The following is a 21,434-nucleotide window of genomic DNA, read 5'->3' on the forward strand; positions in this document are numbered from 1 at the left end:
CTTTAACAAGTGGAAAATAAACAAAACTATGCATGGCTGGGCACCACAACACATAAGAAAAATAACAAGTTGTTTGTTTTTCTTTCATTTGAGTGAAACAACCCTTTAAACCCCTCGGGTGCATCGTGAATGAGCAGCGTGTAGTGGTTGAATTGAAGGAGAAAACACATCTTGTTTTACTAGTTACTGAAGCTATTTCATGCTCAATTCACTTTCAATCACATCATTCTGTTTACCAAATGTTTGCTATCTTGATCAAAACACACTAAAACATGACTTTTTATGCAGCCAAGTTTGATCACTATGTGCTCACTAGACTGAACGTTCAAAGACCTGCAGCATGCTGGAATCACGCATAGATCACCAACATTGGCACTGATCTGGGGTGCAGATGGTGTCAAATAATTAAATAGTGTGTTATAAACAGCTTGGGTCTGCAAGGCAAAGTGATCCCAACTGAATCAACACTGAAATGACCATTACTCAGCCTGAACAGACATCACAACATTCACTTCAAATCATGGAAGTCCTTACAAAGATACAGCTGGGGTCAGCTCTGTGGAAATGGCTGGTTTCAGTTAAAAAACATAGGGATACAAACCTCAATTGGAAGGCAAGAAAACAAAATAACTCATACTGTATAGCTATATATTTGTTTTAATTATGTCATGGGGTCAAAGTCGTTCTCTATATTACTGTAATATCATGACATTAACGGCAAAGAGCCACATTCATGATCATATTTCTGTTCCCAAGATTCACATGAGTTCTGTCTTCAATCACAATGAACCAAATGACCAAATGTTTAATCATCATAATGCAACATTTGGACAAAGATATGAGAAAGAAAAACACACCATATTCGGTCAGTTTTTAACATATAGATTGTTGTTGGCATCCGCAAGTGACAGGGAGTCACTCAGAGATGGTGAGGTAATAAGGCCTTGCCTCGATGAGTGATTATTTCTGAGCGCAGGTCATGGCAGTTTGGCAGTCATTACTCAATTCAACAGGCCAACTCTACTGCTGAGTCCAATGCTATGTGTGCTGTAATCTCCCTGAATGTTGGAATAAATGAGTCAGAAATCAGGCAAATGCCAAGTGAAATAAAAAACATAGACCTTTAATTTTGTGTGTAACATCTGTGTCAAATTTGTGTGCAACATAGTTGGATGGGTTATTCAGAGAAACTGCAACTCTGATACAGGACCATGAGATGGCAGCACCACTTTCTGTCACGCTTCTCTCAGTATTTCATTATTCTTTTTTCAATTGCACCTTTGGCCTCTGACCACAAATGTACACATCCATCATTCGGTGACCAGTATATGATGACAAGTCCAAATATGTTTTTATTATCCACTAGATCCTGGAGATAATGTGTATGTAGGAAGCTCAACATCATGGGAAAGCATCTGTAATGTAGCTTCCATGTGGTGTATGGGAATGGAAAATGGGATGTGAAGGATAAACATCCACTGGTTATTAGAGGTATGGTCTCAAATTCAAATGTAGAAACTGGGTAACCGCATTGCTGAATGCCAAAATATCTTCCTCTGTGACTTTAACACCTTCTTGTAAATCTGTTGAAGTTCAGTTTTACCTTCCTGTAGACGGTGGAGCATGGCAGACTTTTCATTTGAGTTATGGGTTGAAATAGAAAATAAAAGCACAGTGTTTCCACACTAGATTTCACATTTAGTGATGGTCAGAGACTTTCTTGTGTGCTGGTTTCTGTAGCTATGACATCTACTTAGTCATCTTCATCCAAATCGATGTGGTAAACTAAATCTCTACCAAAACATTGAGTGTATTCCTGCGAGCCACTGCATCGAGGGGTCGGATCTGTGCTTGGCTCGCGCTCCTGTCTCTGAGGTCAGCCTGCACAGCCCCGGGCCCAACAGTCACACCACACAGCTATCAAGACCATATGAAGGCAATAAAATAGAATTTAAACCAGATCTCAATTGGTTTTATGTCCCCTTTGTGTTTGTGAGCGTGAGTGCCAGCAATGGTTAAGCAAACCTCACACAAACAAAGAAAATATTGTAATGTCAGCCATGCTTTTATTTTCAGTAGACTCGACTACTGCAATAGTGTCTTCCCAGGGCTCACTAAAAAATCTATCAGAAAGCTGCAGCTGATTCAGAACGCTGCTGCTCGAGTCCTCACTGACACTAGGAAAGTGGATCACCTCACTCCGGTTCTGAGATCATTACACTAGCTTCCAGTCTGCCAAATAATTGATTTTAAAATACTACAGCCAGTTTTTAAATCACTAAATGGCTTAGGACCAAAGTATATAGACGACCTTCTCCATCACTATGAAGCATCCAGGAGTCTCAGGTCTTCTGGGTCGGGTCTGCTCTCTGTTCCGAGAATAACCACTAAACATGGAAAAGCAGCTTTTAGTTATTATGCCCCAACAATCTGGAACAAACTGCCCAAATCGTGCACGTCCGCCGAAACACTTCCTATTTTCAAATCCCGACTAAAAACGCACCTATTTGCTGCTGCTTTTAATTGAGCTGCCCATACTCACACTACAGTATGCCTTTTTAGTCATGTATTCTGTACCTGCTGTGTTTATTTATGTATTTCATTTATTTCATTACCTTTGCTTATTATGCCTGTTTTTAAATGCCTTTTCAATAATGTATTTATGCTGTATTTGTTCTTAAATATATTTTGCTCTTAATCTGTAAAGCACTTTGAATCGCCACGTGCTGAAAAGTGCTATATAAATAAAATTACCTTGCCTTGCCTTGGGTGCAGTCATTTACAAAATGAGTGTGAAAGAATGGAAAGATGGAAAGAAAAAGCGAAAGCCAAGATAGAGTGTTTGAAAACTAAATAAGGAAAACCCTTTATTTTCTTCTCAGTATACATCACAAACTCAACAAAAAACATTCTACAGTACTTTCAAAAAGGAGTTAAAAATGACAACTATACAAACCAGATTTGCTCAGATTGCTTAAAATTTCTGTGGAAGGCCTGACCTAGCAAAAGTCCATTTAAGAAAGACACAAAACATGACACACGCATTAAAACTGTATGCCATTGATCAAAGCATTAAAGACTAAAAGTGAACACACGTGAGTACAGCACTGCTTCTGGAGCACCTGGACAGTCGTTTCTTTCAAGGCAAAGCCAGATTTCTTTCTGGATGTGTGGCACCACTGGCCTTTGGCACCAGGGAGAGGGTGTGTCAGTCGAAGCCCCTCTCCAATATAAGGTCCACTGGCGATAAGTAAAACCTCGCTCCTGTGATTTGTGGAGGATCAGGGGTCGATCTCCACTGGAACAACCGTAAGGATAGCGTCCTCATTTCCCCGGCGCACAACTACTCTCAGTGTGTTTTCCTTCTTGATGATGGCGCTGACGTCAGTCGCTGATGAGATCCTCTGGCCGTTGATCGAGATGATGACGTCGTGCTCTTTGAGTCCAGCACTGGAAGAGAAAAGAAGAAGACGATATGACCAATGATAAAAGAAAAATATGCCATTGTAATCCTTATAGTCCTAATTATCTTTGTAGAGCCTTATGACCTCGCAACCTCCTTTCCTTTTATCTCTACCCTGTAAATTGTTTAGTAAATGCAAAGATGCCACAAAAACCACATAAAGCCTAATGCTATTCTGTCATCTTAATCAGTTGGCAGGGTGTACCAACTTGATATTTAATTATGGAAATATGCAATATTTTCCTAATGACAATGAAACCGTAACCATGACTTTATTCTATAAATATAAAGTATTATTTCTTCCTCTTCAAACTGTTGCACTGGGTGACACAGGCACTGTAGTAGAGCTCTGTCTGGTGCTGGAAATATTGACTACAGTGCCAAGCTGTTTAAAGAGATTAATTTAGACGAAGAAAGACAGACATACACTTAATTGGTTTTGGTCTATTCATGGGATTGTTGACCATGATACAAATATACAATATCACGCTAAATCCTTTAATGAGGAAATATGTTCCTTTTTATGACAATCTCCTCTGTCTTCTTGCATACCGTGGTAATGTAATTTCTTATTCAGATTTTAGCTGAAGGAATAAAAACAACAGATTATTTTAATAGCCTACAGATGTCAAGTATCACAAACCACACACCAATCGAACGCCAAAACAAGTTCAAATCCAGTTATCCTCATGTTTTTCTATACAAGCGTATCTGACTTCTTGTATTTTGATCAGGTTTGTTTACAGATCCGTGAGCACAATCTTCATCCACCTAACATCTGTTGGAACTATTTTAACGATGTGAGTGAACATGATGGGAATAATAGCTAAAATAGATAAAGGCGCCTTACAAAAAAAAACATTGTGGCCAAACGTACAACTAAAAAAGAAAAAAACAAACAGTAAACATGAAATCACACGCAGACCAGGGCAGTATCAAAAGCTGCCTCTCAACACAGCTGCTTAATCACAGCCTCATGTGAACACAGACCATCACACCTTCACTCGTAACAACATCCATAAATACAACTGCAGCTCAGCGCTCCCCTCATTACACCCAGCTGCTCTAACACCTCCAACAGCTTTCTGCAGCCGGGTCAAGATTTCAAAAGGCCATAAAGCAACACAAACGAGAGTGAGATCAAAAGAAAGGAAGGGAAGGCCAGAAAAACGGAGGAATTATAAAAAAAGAAGGAACCACAGAAATGTTATTATGCAAAGAGCAGGGTGATTAAGGCAAAGTAAAGTCTGACAAGGCCCGGCAGGGGGAAGCTCATTTCGGAAAGGGCTGGGTGAGCCGGCGCAGGAAAACCACAGCGCAGCTCGTAACCTCCCTGCATGAGGTTTGAAGGAAATAGCCGACCTCATCGTCTTCTGAGCCCCACTCTGAAGGAGCTGTGGTGGTGGCTGATTGGAGTGGGCTGCGATTGTGGGAGGAGGAGGGATATTTTAGATGGCCAGGCACTCCATGCACGCCAGAATGAGCCATGAATTTATGTTCTACTAAGACAGTTGTGTCGGAAGCTGTGTGTGTTTCTCCACAAGTGCCTATGCACCCTTGACAGTAAGAGGAGATCAATAATCTGAAGGCAAGGAAATGAAATATACTGTCTATTTGCATTGCGAAAGGGGAGAAGGGGCTGCATGGAGAGTGATGAGAGGGGTGCACGTGTGTAGCATGAAGTGCCAAAGACAATATCCCATTGCTTAGAAAGAAAAAAAACGTTTGCTCTTATGAAGCCATATGGGCATAATATCCTCCTTACGTTGCAGCTGGTGTCTTTGCAATGACCTCCATGACGTACGCTCCAGACGTGATGTCAGGGAAGTCACGGTGTCTAGTCTTCAGCTCTTTCGCCAGCCTAGAGAAAGAAAATGGAACGGAGAGTTCATCATCATTTGTATAGCAGTAAACAAGAAATGTGCATTTTCCATTTTCTAAGCATGATTAAAGCTGTGTTTCATTGCTGATGCACAAAAAAGTATGCAACGTACGCTGGAGTGAGAGTCATCATCCTCACACCAATATACTTCTTCTTGGCACCGGCTCGTCCTAGAGATGGACAACAACACAATCATGAAGAGTCTCTCCTGCAAAAGCCTGGACTTAGTTTCTCGAGGGGTTTGTTTTTGAACTCCGAATACATAAAAGTGCTCAAGGGTATTGTTTTCTGTATTTGAGTGATAGAAAATATTATTTAAGATAAAGCAGTGGATTACAGATAGTCTCACTTATCCTACAATTGTCTTGCAAGAGAGTGCGCACATGCACATATCTACAAACTCCATCTTTTATGTGTTTCATCATCTTGTTTTTAAGTGATTTCATCATTTATAGAAAAAATCGAATCAATAAAGCGTAATAATGCATGTTTGTGCTGTTCCAAAACTCTACGTGAGGTAGAGGGTGAAAAGCAACAAAATAAAAGACCAACCTTCTGGCTTTTTCCTCCTTGTAGTTTATTTGCAATGCCATAATCCTGTTAGGTAATGCTTGGCATGGATTCATAAAGCAAAAAATGTAGTCAATATATCTCAAGAGCGCACACAGAGCTGAAAAAAACAACCAAAGAAAGGCATGCTGAATTATAAACTGCTTTACTCTGTGTCCAACTCTGGCAGCCAATTTTGTACAGACTGTCTCCAGTTTGTCTCGGTGATGGAATAAAAGCAGTGAAATTAAAACATAATAAGGTGTGTCATTGAGGGCTCACACCTCTTTGCAGCCTGTCATAAGCCTCCGCCAGGAACTCTCGAATTTTGTCAGAGGGGATGGCAAAGGAGATGCCAGCTGTCACTTTCAACGTGTTGATCCCAATAACCTCGCCATCCTAAAACATCAACGTGAAATTACAGTTGTAAGAAGAAACATTAGGGGTACGCAAAAAGGGATCTGCCAACAACACAAAAATGGCTTACCAGATTTACAAGAGGCCCTCCAGAGTTGCCGTACTGTGAACCGAAAGGAAACATGACTTATTATTTTGATTTGGAGACAAACCAAGTGTATGTCTGCACTTGTATTGACGTACATTTATAATGGCATCAGTCTGAATGTACTCCATGTCGGAGTTGGGGAGGCCCAGCTCTCTCCCCTCTCGCTGAGTGGTGCTGACGATCCCCGTGGTAACCGTGTTCTGGAGGGAAAACGGGCTGCCGATAGCAACCACAAACTCCCCTGGTCTCAGGTCAGATGAACGGCCCAGCGGCAGGACATGAAGCTTGTTCTGCATGTGAGAAAAACAGAGGGAGAGAGTGTTCACATTACTGGAGGTCAAAGTTACTGAGAAGAAAAAGGCTCGACATCTCAAAGTCATGAAAACATAAAATACAATTATAAATTAAAATGACGTGAGATTCCAGAGGAGTTCAGAAATGCATACGTTTATGAACGGAACATTTATTATTGCATGGTTGTCCCTCAGCGGCTTCTACATGAGGGATCTGACTTGGCCTGTTAAGGTGGTATATATGAAGGGTTAGGAAGTAAAAAAGCGATATTTGGATATATTCTGCATGTGAAAAAGTATTTTTTGTGACATTGTTAATACATTTCATTACTATTTCCTATATGTTTTGATGACTGATGGACACAAAAACCAATATAACGTAAGGCATTTTAAACATTTCTAATGAGAACCGCTCTCGATCACTAACTCTGCTCTATTTTAACTGCATGATCCCTGCTGAGCTTCAAGGACTAATCATGATCATGTGTTTTATGAGCGGACAGAAGGAAAATAATTATAGCAAAACCACTGACAGTATTCTCAACACATCCCACTCAATGCTCCCACACAAAGAAAATGACTCCTTTTCCACAGTAAGCAGTAAGAAGTGACATGTACTCCAAACATCACAGCTCAAAATGCTTATATCAGGATCAAATGCTTTTTGGTTTAAAGGAAAGTAGCCCAGCTGACACATCATTACTAATAGTGGGTGTGTGCCACAGGCCACAGATGCTGGAAATTGACTGATATACAATACATAATGAGTAACCTTAAGCTCTGGTTAGCTCTGTTCCACTCTGCAGTGGAAACCAGGCTGCTGAGAGCTGGCCCCTGCAGACACAATGGATATATTCATCCGTCCCCAGTTACATTTTCCATTTTTCTGAATGAAATCATCTCTGCTGGACAAACCCACAGTCAAAGCCCATGCAAAGGCACATCATGGAGGATCCTTGGAGAGACACAGAAGCTCTTATGGCAGGCAAGCACTAGACTAAAGGACTTGTCCCGCGTGCTTCTCCTATGTATCCATTTTGTTTACTCAGGGCTATAAATAGAAGCCACAGGAGACTGCAAGGTAACTCAGACAGCAACACAAGTAGGCCCACACAGACAAAAGGATTTATGTGAAATACACACACCCATGCAAACGCTCAGAAATTGCAGGCAAATCATAAATCATATCATTTTCAGTCATAAACCTTGACGTGTCTCTGCCAACGCAAGGAAACCTTTTGCTCTGGTTTCATAGATAATTGCAGAAAGAGACAACATGCATTTACAGACATCAGATTCGAAAACAAGTGTTAATTAAATTAGAAAGCTGGATTGTAGGACACGCTTTTTGTTCAGTCGTCGCTGTGTTTTGTTGCTGTGAACGATCTCGACCCTTAAGGTGAAGTTATTATTAGAAGATGACAAAGATAGCTGGTAACTGAGGAAGAGAGCGTTTTCGAACCTACTTTCCACACACACACACACACACACACACACACACACACACACACACACACACACACACACACACACACACACACACACACACACACACACACACACACACACACACACACACACACACACACACACACCATGTATACATCACTTCAGGGGACATTATATTGACTTACATGCATTTCCTGGAGACTTATCCTAACCTTAACCCTAACCAACACATGCCTAACCCTTACCCTTACCCTAACACTAAACCTAACCAAGTCTTCACCCTAAAAGTAATGATCCCCCTTATGGGGACCTCCAATTTGTCCCCATAAGGGAGGCGAGTCCCCACACGTGACTATGTAAACAGATTTAGGTCCCCACAAGTATAGTAATGCTAGTCCACACACACACACACACACACACACACACACACACACACACACACACACACACACACACACACACACACACACACACACACACACACACACACACACACACACACACACACACACACACACACACACACACACACACACACACACACACACACACACACACTTAAAACACAGATGTCCAACCCCATGTTCCTGATTCCTGTTGGCTTGGCTTTACATTGTGCAGATGTTGAAAGTAAACACACAGGCTGTAGAAGCATGTGCATAAATCAGAAAACATGTATGTGGCACGTGCCAACACACACAAACAGACACCTGACAGAGAGTAGCAGTCTGTATAATCACCCCCGCTGCCCCTCTCCCTTCACACTCCCTGGGATATAAGAGTATAACCAGATGGAGGGAGGAAGCAGAGAAACACAGCTGAGAGAGGGAGGACGTCAGGTGGATGTGAGTCAATGCCAGGAAATTCAGGACTGGGCCACTGCCGGCAGTCACCATGATTACTGTATGACAACAGTTAGTGATACTGGTGGTGCCATGGTGACTGTTGCTATCTAGTACAAACCCAATTGTGTCTCCAAAACGCCAACTTTAACGAGCAGCAGAGTTCACACTAACCCACATGAAATCACAATACATTCAGAAAAACGGATGTAGAAAGAGTGTAAAAAGCATCAGTGTGCTGACAACCAACAGCGCCTAGGTGAGAGGAGAGACTGGACATGCAGACTGCCCTTTTTTGTAAAACCCCTAGTTTACATATCACTTACTAATCATGACAGGTCAGCAATCTGGAATCAGTTGTGGAAAATGATCTCGCCATGTGAGCCCGCCTCTCCTGACCACCCAAGTGAATCACCATGCTATTTCAGAAGAAGGTTACGATTGCTCTCGGACTTCACCCACACTTAAGGAAAGGAGGCAAGGTGAAAGAATGGAATAACAAACACCACAAACCACAGGGAAAGAGTCTGAGAATGTGAGACGAATGAGTCAAAAGCAGTTGTGTTTGATAGTAGGCGATGCGTGGTGTATGCAAAATCCAGTTTATGACCTACCATTTTTTTTTTTGGTTTAGGATGCAAGAGAGCAGTAGTTTGAGAACATCTCAGAAAAATAAACCAAAAATGCTGCAGAGGGTTTTGAAAAAGGATAGGATCTGAAATGAAAGGAAAACTTTGCTTTCCAAGTTCGTGTGCTCCGATAAGTGAGAAAAGTGGGGCATCAGATGAAAGGATGGAGGACTAAGCAGCTTTTACTGAAGAAGTAGTTGCACAGGGCACAGGCTGTAACAGATTCCAGACTTCTCCCCATGTTCTGTAGCTTGATTCACTTTCCAGGTTTCATCACATTTATGTTATCAGGGACACCATGCAAGGGACAATAAGAAAGTTAAGCCGCCAGACAAACAGACCGCTTTGAAAATAGCAGCCGAGTTGCCGTAGAGATGCGTCATTGTTTAATGTTACAGCCATGCTCATTTGGAAGCTCCTTTAAAAGCCATTACACTAACTACCGTTTTATGACCAGAGGACCAGGTGCAAACTTTAAACTCCAGTCAAAGCGTGATGGACTGAGCCGTAATAGTTGTTGAGGCACATGTGTACATAGGCCACCACACACACTCACACAAACACACACACACACACACACACACACACACACACACACACACACACACACACACACACACACACACACACACACACACACACACACACACACACACACACACACACACCACACACACACACAGAGAGGGAGGAGCCTGCCAGGGCATGAACCCTCACAAACGCAAGTGTGTCAATTAAAACCCTCACACCTGGCACTGCTTAGATATACAGCCAGACCACTTTCACTCACACTGAGAAGCTGCTTTGATTGGGTCAGTGACCTGTACTGTATATAAGCTCAACTGGAGCAACTGAAGCTCTCCTATTCCTTTCATACAGGTGACTTCAAAGCAGGGAACATACTTTTATAAGTTCCACCTTGCAACATACATAAGTAGACAAAGTTATAAGGTTTTACTGCTGACTTCTGAATATGTGTCCTCAGGGGTTGTGCTAATGTAGATCAAAAGTGTGGCAGGATTCAGCACGCTCATACAGAACATCTAGTTGGAGGATCATAAGATCAGACCGAGGGGTAAGAGAGGGCATATGGTGAATATAAGTTTGTCTGCGAGTCTGGTTGTGGTATCTTATTGACTCGTTTATGAATGCCTGTGTGAGCATATTAGCTCGACTGAAAAGCAGATACGTTGTGCCCATGAGTTTTACACTCCACACATGAACCAGACCTTTGCTCCGCTCAGCACTGTTTGTAACATCAACATGTAATCACACTGGCTAAACCATATCCTAGCTGACACCAGTACGGAGACCACTATGGTTTCCATATGTTGTTGGAGAGGTTTTCAGTCTCTATAAGAGCAAACATATGTCTGTGAGTTTCGTGTGTATGTTACACTCCGTGAAGTTTTGGCTCGGAGGACTTGGGGGCGTCATGGCTCCAGCTAGACACCACTAAAACTTTGAACCGAGCAAATTATGACATGAGGTCTTTATTTGCTTGAGCAAGACAGCCTAGCGTGTGTGAACAACTCTGTTTGAAGTATTAGATCATACTTATATTTATATAGTTTAATCTTACTGTACTCGGTAATGAAAGGCAACCTATGCAGTAATTACTCTGCATCTTGTTTCCTGAAATATGTTACTGCCATGACCTTGAACAGGAGAAGAGATTTTGGAAAGCTGATTGTTTACAATGTGCATGCAGAGATAAAAGTGAGTAACAAAGTGTTTATATGTCTCGGGCAGCTATATTGTAGTCTAGACTCTTCTTTATATGGCTTGGGGAGCACACTGGAATCTCCTACAGCATCTCTCAGGGTCCTTGGATCACAGTTTGAAAACCAGAGGGTTATAGCACCGCCTGTATGTGTTCCTCTTTTCAAAGGACTACACCCACATTGTGGAATGTTGAGTTAATGACTTGGTAGATAATAAAAAGGCAGAAGCGGCGAAATTATAAGAAAAGTATTTCTCATTTACCTGGCATGAAATCCAGCTGCAGACAGTTTAATGTTCTGGCATTTAAGATATCCACTTTTAATAATACAGTGCAGGTGAATGGAATTGTTCATGGTGCCTTGTAATGAAAAAGGATCAAATAGAAAGCAACATCTCCTTCCACACATTTTTTATAATTTGATTTAAATATGTTTATATAAATACAATGTCTCTGTGAGAAAGAAGTACCATTGCTCCTGAAATTAAAAAAAGTTAATGATGTGATGTCAATTGGGTGAAGTTACCCTTAAAGGCAATAAGATTATATCATATATGCTCCTAATCCCCTTAAAAATCCGTTTTGGACCGATTTTATAATAGACTTATCTTTATGAATTCCACAAACTGAATAAACTGATAGTCAGTAAAACACACTGTTGGTTATCAACCATCTTCCCATAGCTGTGGTTTATTTAAACCTTTTCTATCATGCCTCATCTAAAGTGACGCCATTAAACAGTGACCTGAAACCGCTTCGGGTAAGGTCTGTTCAGCCGGCTTGGAAAACTATTACGCAGCCACAAGTAGACCAAGGGAAAGTGCATCGAGACCTAGCAGGGCGACAGGAGTGTGTGTATTTTCCTTGGCTCTATTCCCACACGACTGCATCCTTTAGCATGGGAACCTTTTGGTCACAGGGAACAGAGATGAAGGAGTAAGGTTGGGTCAGGACTCAGGAGGAGAGGAGGACAGGATTCATTTCCCCTCCGCCTGTCTCTGAAGGACAACATGCAGTGTCTTTCCACTGGCAATGGAGCAAGTCACCCAGGTCCCGGTGGTAAGCTGTTTTAAATCGATGTACAGACACACAGACACAGACACAGGAATAATTGATTGCAAGCTTGCATTTGTCTGTCAGGACTGTTCATCAAAGGGATATGCAGCCTTCCTGTGGAAAAATGTATCCAATGTTGCTGATAAACGGATAGATAAATGCAGGGCCACATGGCTACACAGAGGCACATTCCTTTGCTTTCCTCTCTATATACACACACACACACACACACACACACACACACACACACACACACACACACACACACACACACACACACACACACACACACACACACACACACACACACACACACCACACACACACACACACACACACACACACACACACACACACACACACACACACACACACACACACACACACACACACACACACACACACACACACACACACACCATGTATACATCACTTCAGGGGACATTATATTGACTTACATGCATTTCCTGGAGACTTATCCTAACCTTAACCCTAACCAACACATGCCTAACCCTTACCCTTACCCTAACACTAAACCTAACCAAGTCTTCACCCTAAAAGTAATGATCCCCCTTATGGGGACCTCCAATTTGTCCCCATAAGGGAGGCGAGTCCCCACACGTGACTATGTAAACAGATTTAGGTCCCCACAAGTATAGTAATGCTAGTCCACACACACACACACACACACACACACACACACACACACACACACACACACACACACACACACACACACACACACACACACACACACACACACACACACACACACACACACACACACACACACACACACACACACACACACACACACACACACACACACACACACACACACACACATAATAATAGTTCAGTCCAACACAGCGCTAGGCAATGTTCCCAGAGAAAACGGTTTGAGACTCTTAATGGCAGGTGATGGATAATACAGAGACAAACAGTGCCATTGTTTCAGGGGGATATGAGGTCAGTTCTCCTTGCCACACTGCACATCTTGTAAAGCTAACTTTAAGCATGTGTGTTGACTTAATGACAATTACAGCAGGATTGCATTATTATTTTAAAAACAATTATCATTACCCCGCCTAAGAAAAAAGGGTTTACCTTTCCATTTGAACATGTCATACGCAAATCCCAATTGTAACTGTTGTGTTTTTTGTTTTTTATCAAAATACCTTAAGCTAGACGGGACTTCCATTCCATTGAACTTTTGTTTTGACCTGCAGTGTGAGTACAGGCAAGGATCAATGTGTTCACTGCGTTCATTTGGAGTACAAAGCACTAAGAGCCGAGGTTAATGACTGCACAGGCCACGCAGTAAAATAATCTGGAATGATACGGAACATTTCATTGCACAGTACGTTTGAGTGTTTGAAGTCATTCCAAGGTAGCATTGCTTCCAAGTCTGCTGGGGTCAATATAAGTCGATGTGATTAAATAAATGTTCTGCCAAGTCAGCAAGCTTTCAAGTCAGAGTGAAAGCAGGTAAATGTGAACGCGTACAATTCATCGTAAATACTTCCAAGTGAATGTGACCGTGTCCAAGTTCAGAGGTTGATGAAAGGCTTTTTAAGAGCTAAAGCATAATGCGTTATATCGTGATTGTTCCTTTGCCACACGATGCACTCATTAGCCTATTAGCTCACATAGTCCTGCAGACATGTGGATCCATTTTCCAGGCCTTGACCACATCGCTCGCTTTTTCTCTGTCCCTCTTGATTTCTCCTTTTCCCCCATACGCCTCCGCTCAGTGAGTAAAGCACTGTCCCCCCCCCCCTTCCTCTCTGAAGTTCCATCTGCTGTAGACGGACTAATGTATTCCCCAGAGTTTAAGGGTAGACCACAGCCTCAAGAACGCACTGGTTCTTGCTACCAATAAACTACAATTTCACATAGAAAAGGAAAAATAAAGGAAGACAGAAGCCAGTCATTCTACTCAGGGAAAAGCTAAGTTTGAATGTTCTCACTCATAAACTGCTCCAATTGTTCGTTGATTATCTATGGCCGCTTCTGGAGAGCTGACGTTGACAGTTTTCAGCTTTAATTGAACAGAGAGAAGAGTACGGAGCAGAGAGCGAGGCACATAGGAATGAGGGAGGGAAGGATGGAAGATTAAAGAGATACATAATCTGCACCAGACAGGATATGGATTTATAAACTCACAAACATTTAGCTACAAAACAGTCCAATTTGTGCTCAAGGAATCTCTACGAATGTTGTTTGCAGCAAGAGATTATGGGCATCTTTCTCTTTTCTTGCTCTGTTGCAGTCACGGTTACTTGGTGCAAAGACTTGAGACTTAACTTGGAGTATACCATTGTGAGGTTAGCCTTGCTAAAGGCTTGATTGACTTAAATGAAGTCTTATGAACAAAAAGGTGATTCATTACTCTTTCATTAAAAGGGTTTTGGCTGTGGCGGCAACTGTGATTATTTGAATACCCTGTCAGTAATGTTCTGTAACTTGACCCTGTCTTGCCCTCAAGGACTCCAGATTTTAATTGACACTTGCGTTGACTGCAATCCGTTATCTACTTTCAGTGAACTGTCTTTGAATAAGCTGGAATTTATAGTTATTATTGCTCTTCAGGTTTATGAAATTAAATACCCAGAAGCTATAAGTATGGACGACTATACTTTCCCTTTTAAATGTCATTCAAAATGACAAGTTGGCGTGCCCTGCTATCCTCTCATTATAACGCACTCATCCTCTCATTTTGCCCTCGATTAACTCTTGCTAAATCACACACAGACACACACACACACACACACACACACACACACACACACACACACACACACACACACACACACACACACACACACACACACACACACACACACACACACACACACACACACACACACACACACACACACACACACACACACACACACACACACACACACACACACACACACACACACACACACACACACACACAAGCGCGCGTACACACACATGCACAGGCACACACACACATTCATTGCGGAAATGCCAAATCCATCTTAATCGCGTGGCATTTACAAAGAGACCACAGGTCTTCTGGAGCCTCATCGCAGCCTCATGGCCGGGATAACCTGCTCTGACTTCAAACAATCACTTACACACTTTATCTTTACAAGTATATTCATTACGGAGAATGTGTTTTCTGCCAGTATGACTCCCTGGCCTGGATACAACTGGCTGTCATTTCATTACCATTAACCTGCTTTATTACAAACACCTGTTGTTTCCCCACCAATGCGTTGTGCAGGGAATGCTACAAATACATTTCAACGACTCCTGCAGTGATGAAGCATGCATTATTGTTGACCATCATCTTGCATGCTTCTACAACATGAGTTATTCCCGAATATGCATCAATTTGAAAAGGCTGGACACACTGAGCATGTGTTGAATCAAATCGCCCGACTGAAGACCGGCCTGTCATTAAGAGACGGAACCGCTTTTATTGTGGGATGAACAAAAACAAAGCGCCTGTCACAGCACTTTTCCGCAGTCTTCCCCCACATTGTCGGCCAAACAAAAACCTGAATGTTTCAACCTCTTTCAGAGTTGGAGGTCTTTGTAATACACCTTGTGTTGCTGTCATGAACATCTATTCAGCTGTGTCACCCAGCCATGAGAGTAAGCTCCATAATGCTCTGCTATGACTCCCAGGCAAAAGGCCCTGGATCTCTGCCACACATTCCTTCAAATGACAGTTGACTGGGATTATATTGTAATGTGGATCCCTCTAGTCCAGTAGACAGACAAATACACACAGACAAATAGAGAATTGTGAGAAATATGGTAAATGTAGCAAAGTTTAGAAAGATATGTATTACTATTATAATAGTAATAGATACTATTTTCCTTTAAATATCAACATAGTCTTTAAACTGACCACAGGTTTGTAACATGTTTCTACAAGTTGTTGTTATTGCAGCTTGCACACCTCCAGGATCTGGACAGACTGCCAGCCAGCTGTCTTTTAAGACCCATTTAGCTGCACCTGCATTCTCACTTTCCTTCACTTGCACAGTGAATGATCTCCCAGAGTCAGCCCACTTTAGAAATCCTTGGATTAAAGCTCATTTGTGAAACCAAGGTTTGTTTGAATCATAAATTCAGTTGTCATTAAAAACGGATTTAGAGAGCTTAAATAACCTGACAGAAAATGTTGTTGCATCACAACCATTATTTGTTCTTTTATGGATTAGGGAAAGATGTTAGGAAATACCCTAATTGGCTTTCTTGCTTAGAGTTAAATGCAAAGATCAATATTTAAATGTTTTCATGCTAACTATGAAGCTAGAGCCATGAGGCATTAGCTTAGCTTAGTATAGCATACACATTGTAAGCAGAGGGAGACAGCTGGCCTATCCCTGCTTTGTTTGTTTAAATTAATCTGTACACAAACGGAAATGAAAAAAGACAAGCTGGGGTTTTACGAGCATTAAAGGTGGGGTAAGTTTGAGAAACCGGCTCGAGATACACTTTTTGTTATATTCCATGGAATGCTCTTAACTTCCCGATAGCAATGAATATCTGAAGTGCTTTGACAAAAAATCCATTAAAAAATGTCATCTGTGGAAGCCTTAGTAAAGTAAAAAGCACGACCAATCATCTGAGCCGGCCCGGCTAAAATAACTGGATGGCCTACCTGCCTGTCAGCCTTCCATCTGTGCACAAACTTATCTCGTGCCCTCACTGGTCATGTGCACGTTCGTGTGTGTTGGAGGAGGGGCTCTGTGAGGAAGTGGCAGATTTTTTCCGGCTGTGTATTTTCAAATTCTAGCGCACTCGAGCTGGTTTCTCCAAAATGACCTACCCCACCTTCAAGCCTTTATGCTAACTCACTTCCTGCTTCTAACCCCTAAAAAGTCATGAAGTGGTATTAATCTTTTGCTGTCAGCATTAAAATGATTAAGCATATTTCCCAAATTGACAAGCTTTGACTGACCGGTGCTTCGATCTTGATGAGGGCGATGTCTGATTTCTCATCTACGTCTTTGATTTTGGCCTCATAGGTACCACCGCCCTTCAGCTCCACTTTCACTCGATGCTTATTGGCCACGACGTGGGCATTGGTCACAATCTGGCCATCTTCTGCCACAATGAAGCCAGAACCACTGGCCACCGCCACCTCTCGCTTGGAATAGGTCATCCTGTTGGGGAAAGAGAGGGATGGAGGAGGAGAGAATTTTCAATTTAGTTCAATTTAGTTCACTTTTTCAACTTGTCTCTTACCTAGAAACCCTGAAAAGACAGAACAACCCATGCCTGATGTAACAGCAGTGTAACACTCGAGAGTTGAAAGCAAACAAAGTTAAAGCCTGTCTCCACAGGAGGTAAATATTTAAACAGTAGGCAGGTAAGTATTCAAAGGAGAGCTTGATAATGTATAAATAAACATAGTATTAAAAGGAAACAAACACACACTGCAGCATTAGTATACAGAAAAACCTCAATGCAAAAGTGTTTTCATGTCAAACTAATGCAATGACAGCGAAGGAGAGAAGAAAAAGCGACACGAAAGAAAAAAGACAGTGAGGGAAAGGCGGAAACGTTGAAGTCAGAGAGCTGCCGACGTTCAAAGAAACACTTTACAAGCACAGTGACAGACACGATGGAGGTGACACAGATGAAGAATGGAGTTGTCAAAAAAAGGATGAGAAGCGGGCATAAAAGATAACAGAGCATGAAAGCTAGTGAGGCGAAGAGAAGAAAATACGATGACAGACTGAAATGGAGTGTAAGTGATGTGCAACTGGTGTGGTCTGGTTAAGCCCACAGGTGGGCTGTAAACTCTAGTGTGTTTCGGTCTGTCCCACACACACTGAGACACACACACACACACGCACACACACACACACACACACACACACACACACACACACACACACACACACACACACACACACACACACACACACACACACACACACACACACACACACACACACACACACACACACACACACACACACACACACACAGGTGCGTGGATCTTACTTGCGGAAGAGTTCAATGTGAACCACAGCCGGAGCAATTTTCTCCACCACGTCGGCAATGAAGTTGTATTTGTGTCTTGGGCTGTCTGGGTTATCATGACCTGAAAATTTAAAAAAAACACACACAAACTTGACGATTACAAAACAAACAGAAGATGCACAGAAATACTGCCTGATGTAAGAGCTGTGTGAAAATAGAAAAGCAACATAACACAGGGAGGAAAATAAAAAAAGACAGTTCAATTGCGGTTTGCAACTGTCTAGGTCAGGTCTGGCATGCACTCACTCACTCACTCACTCACTCACTCACTCACTCACTCACTCACTCACTCACTCACTCACTCACTCACTCACTCACTCACTCACTCACTCACTCACTCACTCACTCACTCACTCACTCACTCACTCACTCACTCACTCACTCACATCACTCACTCACTCACACACACACACACACACCACACACACACACCACACACACACACACACCACACACACACACACACACACACACACACACACACACACACACACACACACACACACACACACACACACACACACACACACACACACACACACACACACACACACACACACACACCACACACACACACACACACACACACACACACCACACACACACACACACACACACACACACACACACACACACCACACACACACACACACACAGGCTATAAACCTCACAAATAAATACTTAACCTTGACCTTTACCCTCACCTTAGCCTTTAGTTGATTGTAAACACAGAATCTAAATTCTCAAAGCATCTTTTGTTAAGACCAAACTGCTCTTCTCAAGTATAACACCACTGACACACACACAAACACTGTCTGGCACTGTATGTATGTGGACTGCCAAATGTACTGAATCACCAGTCCCATCATATCCATACGCGTTGGGCAAGTCAGGAAATGTTGACTGATTTACCTGGTAATTACGGTCTATCCAGACGACAGTTTAACCAAAGCTATGAATCAAGACTCCCCAGACCTTTCCCTGAGTGTCTCATCCTCCCATGCATAAACCCTTTCTTTTGCCACGTATACCTAAAACCCTTTTGTCTCACAAAGACACTTTTCATGAATTCTTCTCCTAAAGAACAGAACTTACGAAAGTCAAAGGCACCCATAAGCCCTGGGATATCTCTGATTGCAGTGAAGGGTTAAGAAAAAAGAAAGAGATTTTCCGCTTTAGGTGCCTGTAAGCTAACACAGGCATGGAATGAGCGGTGTCTTGCCGTACTGAATATCCATAAATTATACAATATTTAAAAAATGGTCAAACCTCAAGGGGAAAATGCTGGTGTATGCTGCCATGCTATACGTTAGACTGTACTGCTTTGAGCAAATGCATGCTAAGATGCTCCAAACGACAACGCTTAGCTGATAATGCTGTTAGAATGAGCTAACATTCACTGTGGGGGAAACTTCTGAAGCAATTGGAGTCAGAACTCAAAGAGAGACACGATGGAGAGCTGGAGCTTTGATGGCAAACACTGACGGTTTATTTGGAGCTTCGGCCGGAGAATTCACACGACATGTCACGGGCCACGAGTTGACCACACGGCTGAGATGCCACGATCAATTCTGAAGATCCCTCCTGTAGCTCCAGGGTTTAACTAGTTCACAGTCATTCTTCAATAGATAGACTAAAACAGCTGAGGACACTGAATCACATTTGTTGTCGCTTATGGCTCGGGTCACAATAACTATCTCTGACCGAAGTTGCCCGGATATAAACTGCAGCAACAAAATGCTTGGGCAGCCCCTCCTTAAGGGAGATAACGGCTGCTCAAGGTTGGTCATCTGTGTCAGAGGGCGAAAGATGACATGCAGGGAAAATGATTCCCCAACATTCACCATATTAACCATAAGTATGGTGTCAGCATGCTAACATTTGCTTATTAGCATGAAGCACAGAGTGCAGCTGAGACTGAAGGAAATCTCAGATACTTTGCAGGTCATTACTATTTACCCAGAGAGGGACATGCAAGTCTGTATTCAAACAAAATCATGGCACTCTTTCCTCTAGTGGTTGAGGTATTTTACTCAACCTAAACTGACTTCATGGTGGCACTACAAACGTCAGGGGTGCGCTAAAATCAGTGGGAAACATCCTCTGGGAACCATGAACTTCTGTTGAGATATTTCATTACATACCCGAACATCTGGACCTGCTGGAGGGGCTAGAGAAAACGTTAAGGATAACCAAAGTCACTGGCTTTCTCCCCGGGCGGTGGTGGCGAAGTCCATAGGGACTTGGCTTGGCAACTGGAAGGTCACCAGTTCAAGTCCCGGAAAGACCAAGTGCTACCGAGGTGTCCCTGAGCAAGGCACCGTTCCCTACACTGCTCCCCGGGCGCCGTACATAATGGCAGCACACTGCTCCTAACACTAGGATGGGTCAAATGCAGAGAAACTGTTTCGTTACATAGTACCTGTACTACGTAATGACAATAAGTTTCATCTTCTTCATAACAATAACCTAAAAATGTGGGGCTGGAGTAAGGGGATCAGCCAAGTCAATTAATTATCTTTGGAGAATTAATGTGCTACAATTCATCGTACCAAGTGTTGGACCCCCCTGACCAACATCCCTCGAGCCATGCCGCTAGCAAAGAATAATTTAACAACTTTTCTCCAACCCTCAACATATATTTCCATTTAAATATATAAATTAAACATTAAATCTCATAAATTAAACACAGGTTTCTTACCACAGTACGAGAGAAAACTAATGGAAAGATTGGAGTAATTTACCTCCTACTATCACCCGGGGGAGTTCATGGTCAGCTCTGAGAGGATTATTCTGGCCAGGTTCTGGAGCGTCCATACATACTTTCACTTTACTGTGTTCCTGTTAGGGCTGCCTCCTCACGCATGGGGAACTTTATTTCTAGAGGCACACTAGCTATAATGTGATGATAGCAGAGTTATAGGCCCAGTGGTGACGAGCTGATGGGAAATCACGAATCACACGTTGTGCAACTTCAGTTACATTAAAGAGCGTTGCCAAG

The 21,434-nt window shown here is 42.4% G+C and overlaps 1 protein-coding gene across 4 annotated transcripts in view; it reads right to left on the reverse strand.

Moving 5' to 3' along the window:
* Window positions 1-2,834: 2,834 nt before the first annotated feature.
* Window positions 2,835-21,434, reverse strand: part of htra1a (HtrA serine peptidase 1a) — a 31,069-nt gene continuing 12,469 nt past the window's right edge. For 2 of the 4 annotated variants that reach the window (XM_071205724.1, XM_034100308.1), the window contains 8 exons: window positions 18,395-18,494; window positions 17,343-17,547; window positions 6,495-6,689; window positions 6,382-6,414; window positions 6,179-6,293; window positions 5,458-5,515; window positions 5,229-5,324; window positions 2,835-3,450 (listed from right to left, as the gene is read on the reverse strand). In XM_071205724.1, coding sequence (XP_071061825.1) covers window positions 3,282-3,450; window positions 5,229-5,324; window positions 5,458-5,515; window positions 6,179-6,293; window positions 6,382-6,414; window positions 6,495-6,689; window positions 17,343-17,547; window positions 18,395-18,494 — 971 coding nt within the window. In that variant the 3' untranslated portion in view covers window positions 2,835-3,281. Of the gene's footprint in view, window positions 3,451-5,228; window positions 5,325-5,457; window positions 5,516-5,897; window positions 6,016-6,178; window positions 6,294-6,381; window positions 6,415-6,494; window positions 6,690-17,342; window positions 17,548-18,394; window positions 18,495-21,434 lie in introns of all 4 variants that reach the window. The other 2 variants (XR_004553531.2, XR_004553530.2) reach the window with 2 other exon arrangements.

The sequence above is a fragment of the Pseudochaenichthys georgianus genome, chromosome 15, assembly GCF_902827115.2.
Source record: "Pseudochaenichthys georgianus chromosome 15, fPseGeo1.2, whole genome shotgun sequence".
Classification (NCBI taxonomy): Eukaryota; Metazoa; Chordata; class Actinopteri; order Perciformes; family Channichthyidae; genus Pseudochaenichthys; species Pseudochaenichthys georgianus.